The 17,928-nt window shown below is 44.3% G+C and overlaps 1 protein-coding gene across 2 annotated transcripts in view; it reads left to right on the forward strand.

The window, feature by feature from the left end:
- RFX4 (regulatory factor X4) overlaps positions 1-17,928 on the forward strand; it is a 171,418-nt gene that overhangs the window by 79,967 nt on the left and 73,523 nt on the right. For both annotated transcript variants that reach the window (XM_004006695.6, XM_042247169.2), the window contains exon 5: positions 16,020-16,081. In XM_004006695.6, the coding sequence (XP_004006744.2) occupies positions 16,020-16,081 (62 nt within the window). The remainder of the gene's footprint in view (positions 1-16,019; positions 16,082-17,928) is intronic.

A 17,928-nucleotide genomic window follows, 5' to 3' on the forward strand; every position in this document is an offset into this window, starting at 1 on the left:
CAGGGATCGAACCTGTGTCCCCTGCATTGGCAGCTGGATTCTTAACCACTGGACCACCAGACAAGTTCCATGAGAACTTTTAAGATCAACTCTCCTCACAACTTTCAAACATACAATACAGGTTTTTTAACTCTAGTCATCATATTGTATGTGACAACCCAGAACTTATTTATCTAATAAATGGAAGTATGCACTTTTTGATCACCTTCACACAGTTTCTCCCCCATGTGTCCTTTTTGTGTCCCAACTAGGAAATGGACCCCAGAATCCCGAGAGCTGGTAGGGTGTACTCTCAAATGTGGAGCCCACGGGATCCAGTGTAGGTGGCAACAGGTGACCAGCTTAGACTGTGTGTGAGTAACAAGATTTATGGTCCACGGTTTGTTGAACTTATCAGGAAGAGGCTGATTCACCAATAGGCAACTGGACACCTGTGACCACAGGGCAATTTGAATACATGCAGAGGCCCTTTGGCCTCGCAAATACTCCTCCCCACTCCCCACCCGCAGAAGGCTTGATGATTTCTCAAAATCCTTGATTCCTTTCATTAAGGCCTTTAGTTTGTCCTGTAAGTATGACAGAGCAGGATAATTCATTAATACTTACCAGTTACTAACACTTCAATACAAATAAGTTTAATCTATTAAAGGAACTTAGAGATCTGTTGGTGAGACCTCATCTTCCAGACCAGAACACTAATAGTCAGAGGGATTGAATGAGTTTCCTAAAGTCACACATGCAGTGGCAGGGCTGGGTCTGAGCAGGTAGGGGGCCGTCACTGGATGTCTGCTATGGGGCAGGAACCCCTATCAGATGTAGGAAGACTGGAGGAAGGGGATCTGGGGCAGCAGACGCACTTGTTTGAATTGAATTTATTTATATCCTGTCTCTTCCCCATGAGGCTTGAGGTACTTGGAAATTTGGGCTGTGGGTAGCGCTTACTTGAATGTATGGCTCCTTCCTTCCTGCCATCCTTGCTTGAGCAATGCAAAAAACAAACGAACAACGATGTTCTGGGACCTGTGCTTCTGTCAGCCACATAAATGGGGAACACAGATGAGGCCAAAGATTCCTCTCATTTTGAGAGACTGCCCTCCTCCAGTACTTTTGCCTGGAAAATCCCATGGATGGAGGAGCCTGGTAGGCTGCAGTCCATGGGGTCGCAAAGAGTCAGACACGACTGAGCGACTTCCCTTTCACTTTTCACTTTCATGCATTGAAGGAAATGGCAACCTACTCCGGTGTTCTTGCCTGGAGAATCCCAGGGACGGGGCAGCCTGGTGGGCTGCCATCTATGGGGTCGCACAGAGTCAGACACGACTGAAGCAACTTAGCAGCAGCAGCAGCTCCTCCTTGAGTCCTCACAATCTGCCTGACCCCAGGTCGCTCACACCTCTGTGGAGGGGCACAGAGACAGACAACAGGACTCTTGAGGGATCTTTAGGATTCTTCAGGGATGGTCTTTTTTCAACTTGCAAAGGAAAAAAATTAAGCACATGGATAGTTTCCTTCAATTTCTTGCATATTTTTTTCTTAACCTTTAGTATCTGCTATAGTGTGTCCATATCAGAATGTCTAATTTCACACCAGATTCCACATTTTGTTATTTCAGGAGTCTTTACTGACATGCAGCCTGAAAGTTCAGATATCAAAGTGTATGGGTTTGAATCCCATCTCCACCATTTACCTGCTGCATGAACTCAGGAGACTTCTTAATAGCTATGAGCCTCAGTTTCCTCCTCTGTAAAATAGGGGCATGGTTCTAACCACCTGAGGACTGTTGAGATAATGACTGTTAAAAGGGCTGCCTTACCACAGTGTGTGGTAAATATAAACAGTCAATGCACTTCAGCTGTAATTGTGCTTTCAGTTTACCTTTGCAACATTTTATGAGTTTAATACATCATACTTTTAATATACCATCAGCAACATATCAATGTTTCAACCCTTCTAGATGCTCTTCCTTCTGAACAATTTTGAGAACAATTGTTCTAAAAATTTCTTACATTGCACACATGCTACCTTCACCACCCTCACCCTCTCTTATTATCGTCTTCAGAATTATTCCATTTTTGACTTAACCTTATCTTATGTAACTCACCTCATTCTAGCTAAATCAGTGTATGATGACGGTTTCCCTTTACACTCACACACATGACACGTCATCCCATCAGCCTAAGGACAATCTTGGGCTCACATATGGATTTTGGGACTTCCTGGAATTGTTATCCACAGTACTTATCAAGGGGCAATAGATTGTTAGATTGTTACCTTTCTAGCCCTGGGAGTTTTCTTGGAATTCTTCACCAGTCTGTATGCATGATTTGAAATTCCATTTCTGTCTCATTGCTCTAGATGTAAGTTTCTTGTAATTTTTTGAAATTTCTTTTGTGGAATTTCCTGTGGAACCTGCAGCAGGATAGAACCTCCCTCAACCTCTAGCGCCTGGTACCCAAATGTGCTGCTTCTCCCCACATTATTAAATGCATAGAGCTATAATAGTAAAATTAGTCTGGCAAACACCCATTTCAAGGTGGTAGCTTTGAGGTATTGGAGAAGGAAATGGCAACCCACTCCAGTGTTCTTGCCTGGAGAATCCTAGGGACAGGGGGAGCCTGGTGGGCTGCTGTCTCTGGGGTCACACAGAGTTGGACACGACTGAAGCTACTTAGCAGCATTGAGGTAAAGTGTTCAGGAAAACTTATTCATACTACCAGCCTTAACTATTTTTTCTCCTCTGAAAAAGGGACAAGGTCTGTTGTCAACAAAGAGAATGAATATCCTGCTTTCAGATGTCAAGTTGTGACAATTAGGATCCCTTTTAAATAACTTCTTCCCCTCATCCTTTTTCTCTCTTGTTCAAAAAATTGTTGTGTGTTTTATGAGAAGGCCCAAGACTTCTACAATGCGTGGTTATAAAAGAACAACTTGTCCTTGTACTGAATTTATAATTTCGTACTATTTGAAAAGGCCCTTTTCTTTTTCCACACCAAAATGACCTCTGAAATAAGATGGGCAGCTTTTGTTTTAAAACTGTCTCCTGCAGCCTTGATTCTTTGTGCACATGAATTTGTCTCCCTCGGAGTCTGGAGGGATCTCCACTTCATTGCACTGGGACTTCTGGATTAGTTCTTGTCAGTGGCAAATCTTTGCCTACTACTGAGCGGGAATGAATGTGGGGGAACAACCCAAAGCCTTTTCTTAGCACATCCCCGATGACTCCGTTTGGAGATCAACCTGGATCGGGACCGTACGACTTGGAGTCAAAATCAAACAAGGCCTATTTGTAGAGTAATGAGGCGAGTGGCTTCCGTATGTGGCTCTGAAGGTGTCTCTTGAGGGGACACCCACAAAGGACACTGAGGGTCTCATGCAGTTAGTGGATGCCTTGCTGGCTCCCTTGGGGGTCAGCAAAAGTGGTGAACAGAAAACACCATGGAGCTGGATCCCTGCTTCTCCAGCTTGCTGGTGTCTGTGAGTCCAGGCAGCCTGTATCGCCATAAAGCCCAGCCTCTCGTCTGTGGGACGGGAACCATCATGTTCTCCTCCAGTGTGGTTTTTAGGATTAACTTTAGAGCCAAAAGTAAAATACTTCCTCTAGTGTGTGGGCATCCATTCTTCCTCTTACTCTTCCCCTTCCTTATCTTAAACCCTCCGAGGGTTCGAAGATGCCATTTCAGAACCATTTGCCCAAACTCGCTTATATTTCTTAAAAGACTACACCCACATGTCAGGGTAGCCTGTGTGCTGAGTTCCCTTTTACCTAAAACGATGTGTTGTATGGAATGAAGAACGGACCGTCGAAGGAGATAACCCAACCACTACCCAAGAAAAGTTTCCAGCAGCCCCCGGAGAGACCAGCTCTCCAGAGCTTCTCCACTTCCCACCCCCCGGCCCAGGGAGCCCCCTGCCCTGTCTGCCCAGGCTGAAAGAGCGGAGGGTGGGATTCCCGAGTAATTAAAGGGAATTTGGAAGACTGGGATGTCGCGGAATGTTAGATCAGTAGCTAGAACAGCATGTGGTGTTCTTTAGGCAGGCTTCATTGAATCCATACAAAAAAAGAAAGAGGGGCTGCCTGCCGTCTGCTCATTTATCAAACAGCGAAGCTCGACTCTCACTGCTTCACAAAAGTGTTTGACTGTTTGCTGAGTCTTGCTCCAGAAATTAAAAGCTGAACAGCCTTAGTGGGGCTGAACCAACCCTGCATTTTGAAACTCCAACTAAATTGTGCTGGGCTTTCAGATTCAGGGGCCAGCTGATTATTTCGTGAAAGGAGAGGAGAATAATTTGTAATTTTCAGCCTATAAGAAACACTTAAAAAAAAAAAAAAAGCAAACTCCCTTCCCACAGGTTTTTGTTGCAGCTGGAGGGAGGAGGTGCTGTCGGCAACAGCTTTCTTTGCTCAGAGTGGGAAAAGTCTTGACCTCCAGTGGGGCAGAGAGCGATGTGGTGCAGCCGGGCCTCCGCCCATCCCCCACCCCCCACTGCTAACAGACTTCCTCTCCTCTTCCTGCTTTATCTGAAATGACCTTTCTCTCTTTTTGGAAAAGAGGATTTGGCTATCAGATATTTTTAGAGAAAAAGCGTTTTCACAAACGGAACTAAAGATGCTAACAGTGCAGATATATGGCTTTGGATACTGTTGTTTAGTCACTGAGTCATGTCCGATTCTTTTGTGACCCCCCCGCCCCCCACGGACTATAGCCCTGCCAGGCTCCTCTGTCCATGGGATTTCCCAGGCAAGAATACTGGAGTGGGTTGTCATTTCCTTCTCCAGGGGATCTTCCCGACCCAAGGATAGAACCTGCTTCTTCTGCATTGGCAGATGGATTCTTTACCTCTGAGCCAAGATACCACAAAAGCCTGAAAACTGAGTTAACTGAGAATCCTCTGAAGATCTATCAAAACATGGAAAGATACAGTGCTACCTCTGCCAATGAAGAGAATGTGCTAGAAAAGGATGATGGCTCGTGGAAGACATCATGAGGGAGGCAGAGATGTGTTGGCAGAGGTGACCCTCCCTGGCACCTCTTCACCTGTCCAGCCAGTGAAATTCCACTGAGGTGGATCCTCTAGCCTCCAGGCTCCTCGTCCTCCTGGCTGACAAAGCTCTAGGTCCACTCTCTAACTTCTCGGACCCTGCTATAAGGCTGAAAGTCAGGCCGAAGAAGTGTTACTATCTTCATCTGATAGATGAAAAAGCCTGGTGTTCAAATGGAAGAAAGAGACATAGGTCATTTTTTGGAGGGGGCTCTTCAATTTAGCACATTTTTTAAAAAGTGGGGTACAGCAGAAACTAACACAACACTGTAAAGCAATTTTACTCAAACAACAACAACAAAAGTGGTAATATCCTTCAATACTTCATGGGATGGGGAGAGGGGAAAGACGAGAGGTGAGCCAGAATGAAGGAAGGAACTGGTGGGTTTGGACTTGTCTGGAGGCTTTACTGAGAAGTAGTTAAGGTGAGGCGTGCCTGGCAGCGGGGGCAAAAGGAGACGGTTGCAGCAACCCAGGTGTGAGATCCTGGCTGGTAAAGATGGAGATACAGGTTATGTTGACAACAGAGGGAGAGTGGAACTTAGTCACCGGCTGGAAGCAGTAGGTGCAGCAGTTTGGAGATGGAAGCGCTCTTACCTGGTCAGGGAATCAGGAAAGTTGTGATGGAGGCAGACGGTGTATGTGGGGTAGTGGGTTTGAGGGCACAGTGGTGAGGAGGAAGAGACAGATGCAGGTGGAACGCACAGAGGTACGGAGCCCAGAAGCTGTGAAGCAGTCAGAGAACTCAGCTACATGAAGTAGGCTGACCTGGATGGAGCATGGGGCACCTGACTGGTAATTTAAAGAGAAAAGATGGCAGGAAAAGGTGGCATTGCACAAGGGTGTTGAGCTCCTGATGGAGGAGCCTATGGCCACAGAGAATTGTCAGTCCACTGAGTAGACAGGTATTGACCTGGGTTGTCCCCCGCTGGCAAATTCACTTCAGTTCAGTTCAGTTGCTCAGTTGTGTCCAACTCTTTGTGACCCCATGGACTGCAGCATGGCAGGCTTCCCTATCCATCACCAGTTCCTGGGGCTTGGTCAAACTTAAGTCCACTGACTCGGTGATGCCATCCAACCATCTCATCCTCTGTCGTACCCTTCTCCTCCTGCCTTCAGTCTTGCCCAGCATCAGGATCTTTTCCAATGAGTCAATTCTTCACATCAGATGGCCAAAGGATTGGAGATTCAGCTTCTGCATCACTCCTTCCAATGAATATTCAGGACTAGTTTCCTTTACGATTGACTGCTTGGATCTCCTTGCTGTCCAAGGGACTCTCAAGAGTCTTCTCCAACACCACAGTTCGAAAGCATCAATTATTCAGCACTTAGCTTTCTTTATGGTCCAACTCTCACATCCATACATGACTACTGGAAAAACTTTGACTAGATGGACTTTTGTGGGCAAAGTAATGTCCTGCTTTTTAATATGCTATCTAGGTTGGTCATAGCTTTTCTTCCAAGGAGCGAGCATCTTTTAATTTCATGGCTGCAGTCACAATCTGCAGTGATTTTGGAGCCCAAGAAAATAAAGTCTCTCACTGTTTCCATTGTTTCGCCATCTACTTGCCATGAAGTGATCCGACCGGATACTATGATCTTAGTTTTTTGAATGTTGAGTTTTCAAGCCAGCTTTTTTCACTCTCCTCTTTCACTTTCATCAAGAGGCTCTTTAGTTCTTCTTCACTTTCTGCCATAAGGGTGGGTCATCTGCATATCTGAGGTTATTGATATTTTCCCCAGTAATCTTGATTCCAGCTTGTGCTTCATTCAGTCCAGCATTTCATATGATGTAATGTGCATATAAGTTAAATAAACAGGGTGACAATATACAGTACTCCTATACATGACAATTGATGTACTCCTTTCCCAATTTGGAACCAGTCTGTTGGTCCATGTCTGGTTTTAACTGTTGCTTCTTGACCTTCTCGTAGATTTCTCAGGAGACAGGTAAGGTGGTCTGGTATTCCCATCTGTTGAAGAATTTTCCGCAGTTTGTTGTGATCCACATAATTAAAGGCTTTGACATAGTCAATAAAGCAGAAGTAGATGTTTTTCTTGAATTCTCTTGCTTTTTCTAGGATCCAACGGATGTTGGCAATTTGATCCCTGGTTCCTCTGCCTTTCCTAAATCCAGCTGGATATCTGGAAGTTCTTGGTTCATGGACTGTTGAACTCTGGCTTGGATAATTTTGAGCTTTACTTTGCTAGTGTGTGAGATGAGTGCAATTGTGCAGTAGTTTAAACATTTTTTGATATTCCCTTTCTTTGAGATTGGAATCAAAACTGACCTTTTCCAGTCCTGGAGCCACTGCTGAGTTTTCCAAATTTGCTGGCATATTGAGTGCAGCATTTTAACAGCATCATCTTCTAGAATTTGAAATAGCTCAGCTGCAATTCCATTTCAACTAGCTTTGTTAATAGTGATGCTCCCTAAGGCCCACTTGACCACATTCCAGGTTGTCTAGCTCTACGTGAGTGATCACACCATCGTGGTAATCTGGGTCATGAAGATCTTTTTGTATAGTTCTTCTGTATATTCTTGCCACCTCTTCTTAATATCTTCTGCTTCTGTTAGGGTCCATTCTGTTTCTGTCCTTTGTTGTGCCCATCTTTGCGTGAAATTGTTCCCTTGGTATCTCTAATTTTCTTGAAGAGATCTCTAGTCTTTTTCCCATTCTACTGTTTTCCTCTATTTCTTTGAATTGATCCCAGAGGAAGGCTTTCTTATCTCTCCTTGCTAGTCTTTGGAATTCTACATTCAAATGGGTATATCTTTCCTTTTCTCCTTTGCCTTTTGCTTCCCTTTTTTTCTCAGCTATTTGTAAGGCCTCCTCAGACAACCATTTGCCTTTTTGCATTTCTTTTTCTTGGGGATGGTATTGATCACTGCCTCCTGTACAATGTCATGAACCTCTGTCCATAGTCCAAATCCACCTGGGGACCTCATTTATCCAAAAAGGACTTTTTGCTTTGTTAATATTTTCATCAAGCAGAAGGAGTGTTTAATCGCTGGATCTCCTCTCTACTGGCTGTGGGTAGATTCAACCCAGAAGGAGACAACAGTCTGCCTGCTGATGTCAGTCCTCTCCAAAGTTTCCCACCTTTCCCGCCTATTAGGGGGCAGTGCTCTCAGATGCTGCTCATAGCCGAGGCCACCAGAACATTTCCAAGAGAGTCAGAGTTGGGGGGAACTGAAAAGAAACCTTCCTGGAAGTATAGATGGGAAGAAGAAATCATTTCCTTCCTCCAACACACCTGGCATGAACAAATGCAGGAATATGACATAAAAGAAAGACAAGTTTCTGTGAAAAGAAGGAATGAGGGACTTTGGGGCACCTTCATTCATTCAGAGGGAACCGTATGCTGTGGTAGAGTGCTGTGTCAGACGGGGTGCATTCAAATCCCAGGTCTGCACCTTGTGAGCTGTGTGGCTTTGTATGGGTTACTTAGCCTCTCCAAGTTTCAGTTTACTCATCTGTACAGAGGAAATAGCAGTGGAACCTGGCTTGTAATGACTGACTGAGACAGTATGTGCAAAGTGATGGGCACGGGGCCTGAGCTAGGACTTGCCTGTGTGCTTAACCAACTCACCTCCGTGTCCTACTGCTTCCCGGCTTACTAGGAAAAGAGAGGCAGGGGCACCTAAGGGTTCATGAGTAGGATCCCAGGGGAAGCGGGGAAGGCTCAGAGAGAGAGGAGCTCCTTGGGGTGAGTGGGAGACAAGGCGGGTTTGGCATTCCAGACAAAGGAATCAGCATGTCCCTGAAGCTCAGGGAGCACACTGGGGAAGAGGCCAGATTTGAGGCTGGGAGCTGGGCTGGGGGAGGTCACAGAGGGCATCCTGGGCTAGCCTGAGGATGCTGGCATTTTCTCCAGTGTGGGTAGTGAAGAGGTGCCCTCCGTTTTCTACAAGAAACTGAAATGATCGCACTTGAATTTTAGAACGATCCTGCTGGTGGAGCAGCAAGCCCGGAGACAGGGCAGCCAGTTAGGAAGCTGAGTCTGTGGTCCAGGTGAAAGGTCACAGGAGCTGGAGCTGTGGCAGGGCATCAAGAGAAGTGGCTGAAATCCACTGGATGTCTTGGGCAGAACCAACAGGAGAGGGGTTGTGCAGTGTTAGGAAGAGAGTGGAGTCTTGGGAGTGCCTCTGTCTTGGGTGACTCATCAAAGGGTGATGCTGATCTCAATGACAGTAAAACTGCGTGTATTGTTGTTGTTGTTTAGTCCCTAAGTCATGTCTGACTCTTTTTCAACCCTATTGACTGTAGCCCACCAGACTCCTCTGTCCATGGGACTTCCCAGGCAAGAATACTGGAGTGGGTTGCCATTCCCTTCCCCAGGGGATCTTCCCGACCCAGGTTTCAAACCTGCTTTTCCTATATTGGCAGGTAGATTCTTTACCACTGAGCCACCAGGGAAAAGTGAAAGTGAAAGTCACTCAGTCGTGTCCGAATCTTTTCAACCCCATGGACTGTATAGTCTGTGGAATTCTCCAGGCCAGAATACTAGAGTGGGTAGCCTTTCCCTTCTCCAGGGGATCTTCCCAACCCAGGGATCGAACCAAGGTTTCACACAGTGCAGGCAGATTCTTTACCAGCTGAGCTACCAGGTAAGCCCAGGAATATTGGAGACTGTAGCCTATCCCTTCTCCAGGGAACCAACCCAGGTACCAAGCCAGGGTCTCCTGCATTGCAGGCAGATTCTTTACCAGCTGAGCTACCAGGGAAGCACAAGCTATCAGGGAAGCCCTCAGTATCTACACATATTTCATAAGGAGTAAATAAAACCCATTGGCTCTGGAGGAAATCATAAGTTAAATTGATTGTGAATTTACAGTTCCTGTTCTATGACTTGATAGTTCCTCAAGAACCTAACGGAAAAAGTCACATACACGCTGGTTATGTTTTCTTGTCTCACAAAGGCAGGACAAGAACAGTGCCTCCTGAAGGCCTGTCCTCATTTCCCTGTGCCTCCAGACATGTCTCTGGACCAGAGTCTAGGGGCCAAGGGCCAGGCACTGCTGTTTGGTTTGTGGATGTTATGTTACACACCATTTGGATAAACATTTTAAAAGATTTCACAATTCTGCCCTTTCTGTTAAATCAAGTAAGAATCAAGCCTCTCAGTCAAAAAAAAAAAAAAAGAAAAGAAAAAGAAAAAGAAATCTACATATTGTCTGTAGGGAGTGATCTATTTTTAAAAAAGAAAAACAACCAGTATAACATTCTTACAGATTTTTTATCCTTCCTTCAAGAATATCTTGAACTTCCTTGTCAATTAAGAATATTTATAGGAAGAAAATCCTTTTCTATTTCCAAAAAAGAGTTGATTTTGTATACAATGCATTATATAAAAATCTTTTATTCTCCCCACCATCCTGCTACCCTAACAAATATCCATTTTTATGTTTTCATTCCTATATTTGTACAAAAATTGATTACAACCCTAGCATAAATTTTGATGCCTGCTGTTTCAGTTAATATTATGTCATAAGCATTTTCTGTGTCATAGCATAGACTTTGTTACCATAATATTCTATTGGGTAGATAGGCAATCATTTATTTAGCCAGTTCCCCGTCATTGTTCATTTCCATTGTTTCCAGTTTTTCAGTCTCATTAGTAGCCCTGCACAGAGCTTTTCCTTATTTTAGCTTTTTCCCTTGAAATTAGTAGAAAAAGTATAAATATTTTGTGGCATTTGATATTTATTGGTAAAAATGCTTCTCAGAAGGCTTGTACTAATAAACAATGTCATCAGCAATCTATGAGCTTTTCAGTTTTACCACACCCTTGACAGGATTCAGTATCATTGTTTTAAAAATGTCTGCTAATATCAGAGCATTTTTAAACATGGCACCTTACTGTTGTACCCATTGCATAGAAAAATTTCCCAGACTGAAAAAAAAAAAAACAAACCTCTGGTTTTCCTAAGCAACTGATATGCATTTATCTTACAGATGGGTTTCTCTGGTGGCTCGGTGGTAATGATTCCACCTACCAATGAAGGAGACCTGAGCTTGATCCCTGAGTCAGGAAGACCCCTTGGAGGAGGGCATGGCAGCCCACTCCAGTTTTCTTGCCTGGGAAATCCCATGGACAGAGAAGCCTGGCAGACTATAGTCCATGAAATCAAAAGAGAGTTGAACCTGTAGCTACTAAACAACATCTTATGGACACTGGACTAACTAACTTGACTGTATCTACTTTCTTTGCTTGAGTAGATAGAAGACTCAGAACCCAGATCATAACCCACTTTTAACTAAAGTGAAGAACATGTGGATCTGTCCTTACACTTCCTGTGCTTCTCTCTCCATTGCTGCTGCCACGTCTCTAGCTGTTCAGTAATTGTACCCTATGAACAGCTGCTTCACATCTTGGCTCTGAAACCAAACATGTGGTAAGGGACTGGAGGGCATCCTTGGCCAGAGTTAATATAAGTGACCCAAGGGGACGAGGCCACTAAACCTTGGTGTGGTCTTAGGCTGCATGGCAAACAAAGTGTTAGAGTCCTGTCACTGACCCCCTGAGTCAAACCCCATGCTTAGTGCTACATTTCCTTAGGTGGCAACAATTTTAAAACCTGAGATATAGCTGGGCAAACTCCGGGAAATGGTGAGGGAGAGAGAAGGCTGGCGTGCTATAGTCCATGGGGTCCCAAGGAGTCAGACTTGACTTGGCAACTGAACAACAACAAAAATAGTTGATTTACAATATTGTGTTAGTATCCGGTATACAGTAACATGATTCAGATGTGTGTGTGTGTGTGTATGTGTGTGTGTATATAATATGTATTTTCAGATTATTTTCCATTATAGTTTATTCAGTTCATTTCAGTTCAGTCACTCAGTCGTGTCCGTCTATTTGCGACTCCATTGACTGCACTTTGCCAGGCTTCCCTGTCCATCACCAATTCCCAAAGCTTACTCAAACTCAAGTCCATCAAGTTGGTGATGCCATCCAACCATCTCATCCTCTGTTGTTCCCTTCTCCTTCTGCCTTCAATCTTTCCCAGTATCAGGGTCTTTTCCAATGAGTCAGTTCTTTGCATCAGGTGGTCAAAGTATTGGAGCTTCAGCATCAGTCCTTCCAATGACTATTCAGGACTGATTTCCTCTAGGACTGACTGGTTGGATCTCCTTGCAGTCCAAGGGACTCTTAAGAGTCTTCTCCAACACCACATACAGCTCCAAATTCGCCAACACCACAGTTCACAGTTATAGTTTATTACAAGATATTAAAGTTTCTTGTGTTATACAGTAAATCCTTGCTATTTATCTATTTTATGTACGATACTGCACATCTGTTAATCCCATATTCCTAATTTATGCCTTCTCACTCCATAACCATACATTTGTTTTCAATCTTAGTTTCTGTAATATAAATAAGTTCATTTGTACTGTTTTTAGATCCCACCTATAGGTAATATCATATGATATTGTATAATATTTGTCTTTGATTCACTTCGTTTAGTACAATAATCTCTAAGTCCATCCATGTTGTTGCAAATGGCAGTATTTCACTCTTTTTTATAACTGAGTAATATTCCACTGTATATACACTATATCTTCTTAAATCAATCCTCTGTGTCAATCATCTGTGAATGGGAACTTGTGTTGTTTCCATGTCTTTGCTAATGTAAATAGTGCTGCTATGAACATTGAAGGGCATGTATCTTTTTGAATCAGGGTTTTCATATTTTGGGGATGTATGGGTCACAACAATTTGAGAGGGATGTAGACAAAGTGAGAAGCTCACATCCTTGGCTTACAGGAGTTGAGATTAAAGAAACCAGGGATGTGTTGTCTCAAAAGTGACACCCTTAGAGAATTTGGAGATTTACTGCATCGCTTTGTTCTACAGAACAAATCATCACTACAAGGTTACGTCTTAGAAGCACTTTTTCTTACTTCCAAAAGTGGTATCATGATGTTATCTTATTAGATTCTCTAACCATCCTTGTGAGGATTTCAGCTTTTTTCATCCCTTTTCAAATAAAGAAATACTGTGCCAGCCATTCTCTACCCTGGAGACAGTTGGCAGCTTCCTGATATACAGAAATAATCAACCTTCATGCTGTCTATTCCAGATTTTCAATTTCTGTCTAATTTCTCCACTTCTTTCCACCCTGCTGATGCCGATTCAGTTGGGGCCACCAACATCTATCCCTCTGATGAGGGGAGAACTACAGAAGACCCCGAGTATTCAGATGTTGGAGGAGGAAACTAAAGCACCGAGAGGTTAGATAGTGAGTCCAGGTTCACATAGGATCACAGTACATGTTTGTTGAATGAATGAGCAAATCAGTCAATGAGAGAATCAATGTAGTTGGAAAAGGCTGTGAGTGGACCAACAAAGATGGATGAAAAGATGCTCATAGCTCATGCCCTGCTAGTGGAAAACCAGCAACAGCCTCTCTCACGAAGGACAGTGTACACACTTGCTCTCCCTGACCATGCTTGCCTGCTCGATGCTGTATTAGAAGGGAAAATGAAAGTGTTAGTTGCTCAATCCTGTCCAACTCTTTGGAATTTTCCAAGCAAGAATTCCAGTATTCTTGCCAAGAGAATTCCATGGACAGAGGAGCCTGGCAGGTTGCAGTCCATGGGGTCACAAAGAGTCAGGCACGAGTGAGCAACTAACACTTTCACTTTCAAGCAAGAATACTGGAGTGGGTTACCATTCCCTTCTCCAGCAGATCTTCCTGACCCAGAGATTGAACCTGGGCCTCCTGCATTGCAGGCAGATTCTTTACCGCTGAGCCAGCCAGGAAGGGAGCTGGAAGAATGTGGCTAGACTTAAAAGTCCCTGGAAATGAGACAGAATGAATGAGTCATCAAGATAATCACTAGTAATAATGGATAACATTTATTGATCACTTACTAAGTGGCAGGCACTGTTGCAAATTATTTACATGTTTATGTTTTAAATTTTCACAAAGATTTTCTGAAGTAGATGTTATTATCATTCCCATTTTACAAATGGGAGTTATTTGAATGTTAAATAACTTGCTGGAGGGCCCCAGATAACAAATGGCTGAGCTCTGATCTAATCCAGGTAATCTAGCTCCAAAGCCTTTGCTCAGAACCTCTCCACCATCCTGCCTGTTCACACACGTCATTGCTCTAAACACCAAGAAAGATGCGCATTGGTTGTGTTTTCACCTTGGCAGATGGCTCCTCCTCCTAGCTTTCTGGCAAATCTGTGTAGTTGTCCTGGGCCGCAGCAGTTTGCATTGTCCACTAGGCAAATGAGCAAAGGAGGCTCTCCAGAGCCCGCGGAGTTGGGCTTCATGCCTTCATTCAATAAACACAGATTGAGCCCTCTTCACCTGAGGCCTGGGCCACGTCCCTGCTCTCATGGAGCTTGTGCTCAAGTGGAAGGAGATGTAAGATAAGTACTCAGAGAATAAGAGCTCAAGACAACTTCAGAGAGTTCAAAGTGAGAGAAAAGAGGAAAGCAGTGTCTCATGATGGGGGTCAGAGGTGTCTTCTTGTGTTACTCTGCACCTGCTGGGCAGAGAAGGCATAGGCAGAATGACTGTCCAGAGGCCCGAATGTTAAAGGAGCTAATACTGTGAGGATCTGGGTGAAATGGGGTGCTCAAGGCAAAAAGAATCTCAAGAAATGGAGGCTCTCAAGGCACAAGCTGGAATCAAGATTGCTGGGAGAAATACCAATAACCTCAGATACACAAATGACACCACCCTTATGACAGAAAGCAAAGAAGAACTAAACAGCCTCTTGATGGAAGTGAAACAGGAGAGTGAAAAAGTTGGCTTAAAACTGAACGTTCAGAAAACTAAGATCATGGCATCTGGTCCCATCACTTCATGGCAAATAGATGGGGAAACAGTGGAAACAGTGAGAGATTTTATTTTCTTGGGCTCCAAAATCACTGTAGATGGTGACTGCAGCCATGAAATTAAAAGACGCTTGCTCCTTGGAAGAAAAGCTATGACCAACCTAGATAGCATATTAAAAAGCAGATGGACCACAAAGGTCCATCTAGTCAAGGCTATGGTTTTTCCAGTAGTCATGTATGGATGTGAGAGTTGAACTATAAAGAAAGCTGAGCGCCAAACAATTGATGCTTTTGAACTGTGGTGTTGGAGAAGACTCTTGAGAGTCCCTTGGACTGCAAGGAGATCCAACCAGTCCATCCTAAAGGAAATCAGTCCTGAATATTCATTGGAAGGACTGATGCTGAAGCTGAAACTCCAATATTTGACCACCTGATGGGAAGAACTGACTCATTTGAAAAGACCCTGATGCTGGGAAAGATTAAAGGCTGGAGGAGAAGGGGATGACAGAGGATGATATGGTTGGATGGCATCACCGACTCAATGGACATGAGTTTGAGTAAGCATTGGGAGTTGGTGATGGACCAGGAGGCCTGGCGTGCTACAGTCCATGGGATTGCAAAGAGTCGGATGTGACTAAGTGACTGAACTGAACTGGGTGAAATTGTATTCCAGACAGAAGGAACTGCAGTGCTAGGGCCCCCAATGAAGAGAAAGCCTGCCATGTTTCAGAAATAAGAAAAAAAAAGAAAGCCAGTGTGGCTGGGATCCAGTGAGTCAGGGTGAGAGTCAGCAAAGAGGAAGGCCAGGAGGTAAGCACAAGTTACAGAGGCTGAGGTGGGGGGTTGATTCCAGGTACGTTGGAAGCCATCACTGGAGGGCTGTAAACAGGGGAGAGGCAGGCTCAGAGTCAGTGTGTGCACTGCCTACATTGTGAGCAGGGAGGGAAGCTCAGAGCAGCCAAGTGAGACCCTCTCAGGATCCAGAGCCCCAGCATCACGCAGGTGGTCTCTTCCTGACCCTCCGAAACCTGTGGTCCTCTCAGGGGGCCTGTCAGACGCCCTCATTGCAACCCAGGGTCCACGTTTTCCTCTGTTCTTTAGATTGCCATTTGTAAACACAGTCACTGTGCTCCCAGCCTTTTCCGATGGGTAACTGGTTCTTGCTTGACTTGCAGATCATAAGGCAGCAGTTTCCTCAGTTAACCACCAGGAGACTCGGGACCCGCGGACAGTCAAAGTAAGCACCGACGGCCTTTCCACCTGCAGAGCGCGCGTCCATGGGCCTCCAGAGACCCAGACTCCGGGCCTCTCATCCTGAGCTCAGTCTGGGGAGAAGTCTGTGCCTGGTGGGAGTGGCCCCCTCTCCTAGGAGCCCTAACAGAGATGCTGTCCAAAGACCAGCTGCTTTAAGGAATCCGACTTGATGCCACCCTGCCTGTAGGTGTTTATGTGACGTAGTCTTGAGCATCTTCTAAAAGGAGCACCTTGTGGTCTTTTGACCAGTTTCCAGGTTACTCGGATTGTTTTGACCAGCAAACTGTGTACTCTCACAGAATCCAATCAGCCAGAGAAGCAACACATACCAATGCCTGCAAGGGAGATGGGCCAAAAGATGCTGTGGTACCCAGGCATCCTGCTTCCCAGTCACCCATTCTGTCAACCAGCCCCTCAATGTTTGGTTCTCGTTTTCTGCTGTAAGATAATGGTGCTAACTGCTGGGGAGACATGAGCAGACAGGTCCCTGCACTCCTGGACGGAGCAAATATTCTCCAGGGGAAGACACACACACACACAAATATCATTAGATTGTGAAGGGGGTTGCCCTAGGGAATAATAAGACAGTGGCCTGGTCTAGAAAGGGTAGCCTAGGAAGGAAGGCCTTACTGAGGAGGTGACCCGAGGAGTGAGAAGGCTGTGCAGGCGTCTGTCTCCCAGGTGAGAGTCACTGGGAAGGGAATCCTGCCTATCCTGCCCAGGCTTCACAAAAATCTAGATTTATAAAGACTCATTTCAAAGGGTATTTCAAAAGACTGTTGGAAGTGACTAGGTGTTCTGTGAGGAAGGTCTGTTGACCATGAAAGTTTGTAAGCTCTGAACTAATCATGTTCCTTTATGCAGGACTTGTCAGAACCTTTATTATGCCAATTATACCTGGTGACTCCACTAGGGAGAGCTGTATTATGTAGCATTTCTAAACATTTTGACCATATTGGGTAGCGGATCAACCTAGTGACTTATAAAACAATGAAACTTTTTATTAAAACACAGCAACCACATATAGGACTTGTAAGACTTGTCACTTAAAGTGCTTCAGAAGCAGTTATCCAATACTGTCCCCCTCATCCCAGCCCCCGGCCATCCCTGGGCAGCACATTCCTACCCTCCAAGGGTAGGTTTAACTTTGGAGCCAAATTGGATAAAGAATGTGGAAAGTAGATGATCAAACTGGGGAAACTCTTTTTAGTAAAGGTCTGAAAATCAAATGAGCCTAATTTTTTTTTAACGTGGCTCAAAAGTTCTGGGGGCAATTTTCAAAGAGAAAAATTTTGACCAAGGGGTATTTTGGAATAAATTTCTAATAATTTTTCAGGGTGACTCCTCTGAAGAATAAGTTTCATTCATACTGAAGAATTCAAGTATTTGTTTAAAATGAGTTTTCAGCCCTGGTAAGAGTATGAAGTAGAAAACCCAGATTCTTTCTTTCTTGTTTGCTGGTGAGCATGTGGTTGGCACACAAGGGAAATTCAATCCACAGATAGTGGATGGTTGGAAGGCTATTCAATGAATGGAGAGGAATTATTTTTTTCTCCAGCCCATGGTCTTTTTAGCATCACTGGCTCCAATACATTGCTGCACATTTCTGAGATAAAAGAGTATAAGTAGATAGTAATGATATATACATGGTAAAAATAGGCAATAAAAATAGTAAAGATAGAAGGAAAGTTTTCCCATCCTACATAAACTTGGAGAAAGTTTCATTCTGTCTACATTTAAGAGCCTGTTTTTGTTTTTTGTTTGCTTTTTCTTTGACCTAGAGGTTGGCAAATGGGGAAATATCTTTAAAAATTCAGTTTCATTGTATCC

This window comes from Ovis aries, chromosome 3 (assembly GCF_016772045.2).
Source record: "Ovis aries strain OAR_USU_Benz2616 breed Rambouillet chromosome 3, ARS-UI_Ramb_v3.0, whole genome shotgun sequence".
NCBI classification, from domain to species: domain Eukaryota; kingdom Metazoa; phylum Chordata; class Mammalia; order Artiodactyla; family Bovidae; genus Ovis; species Ovis aries.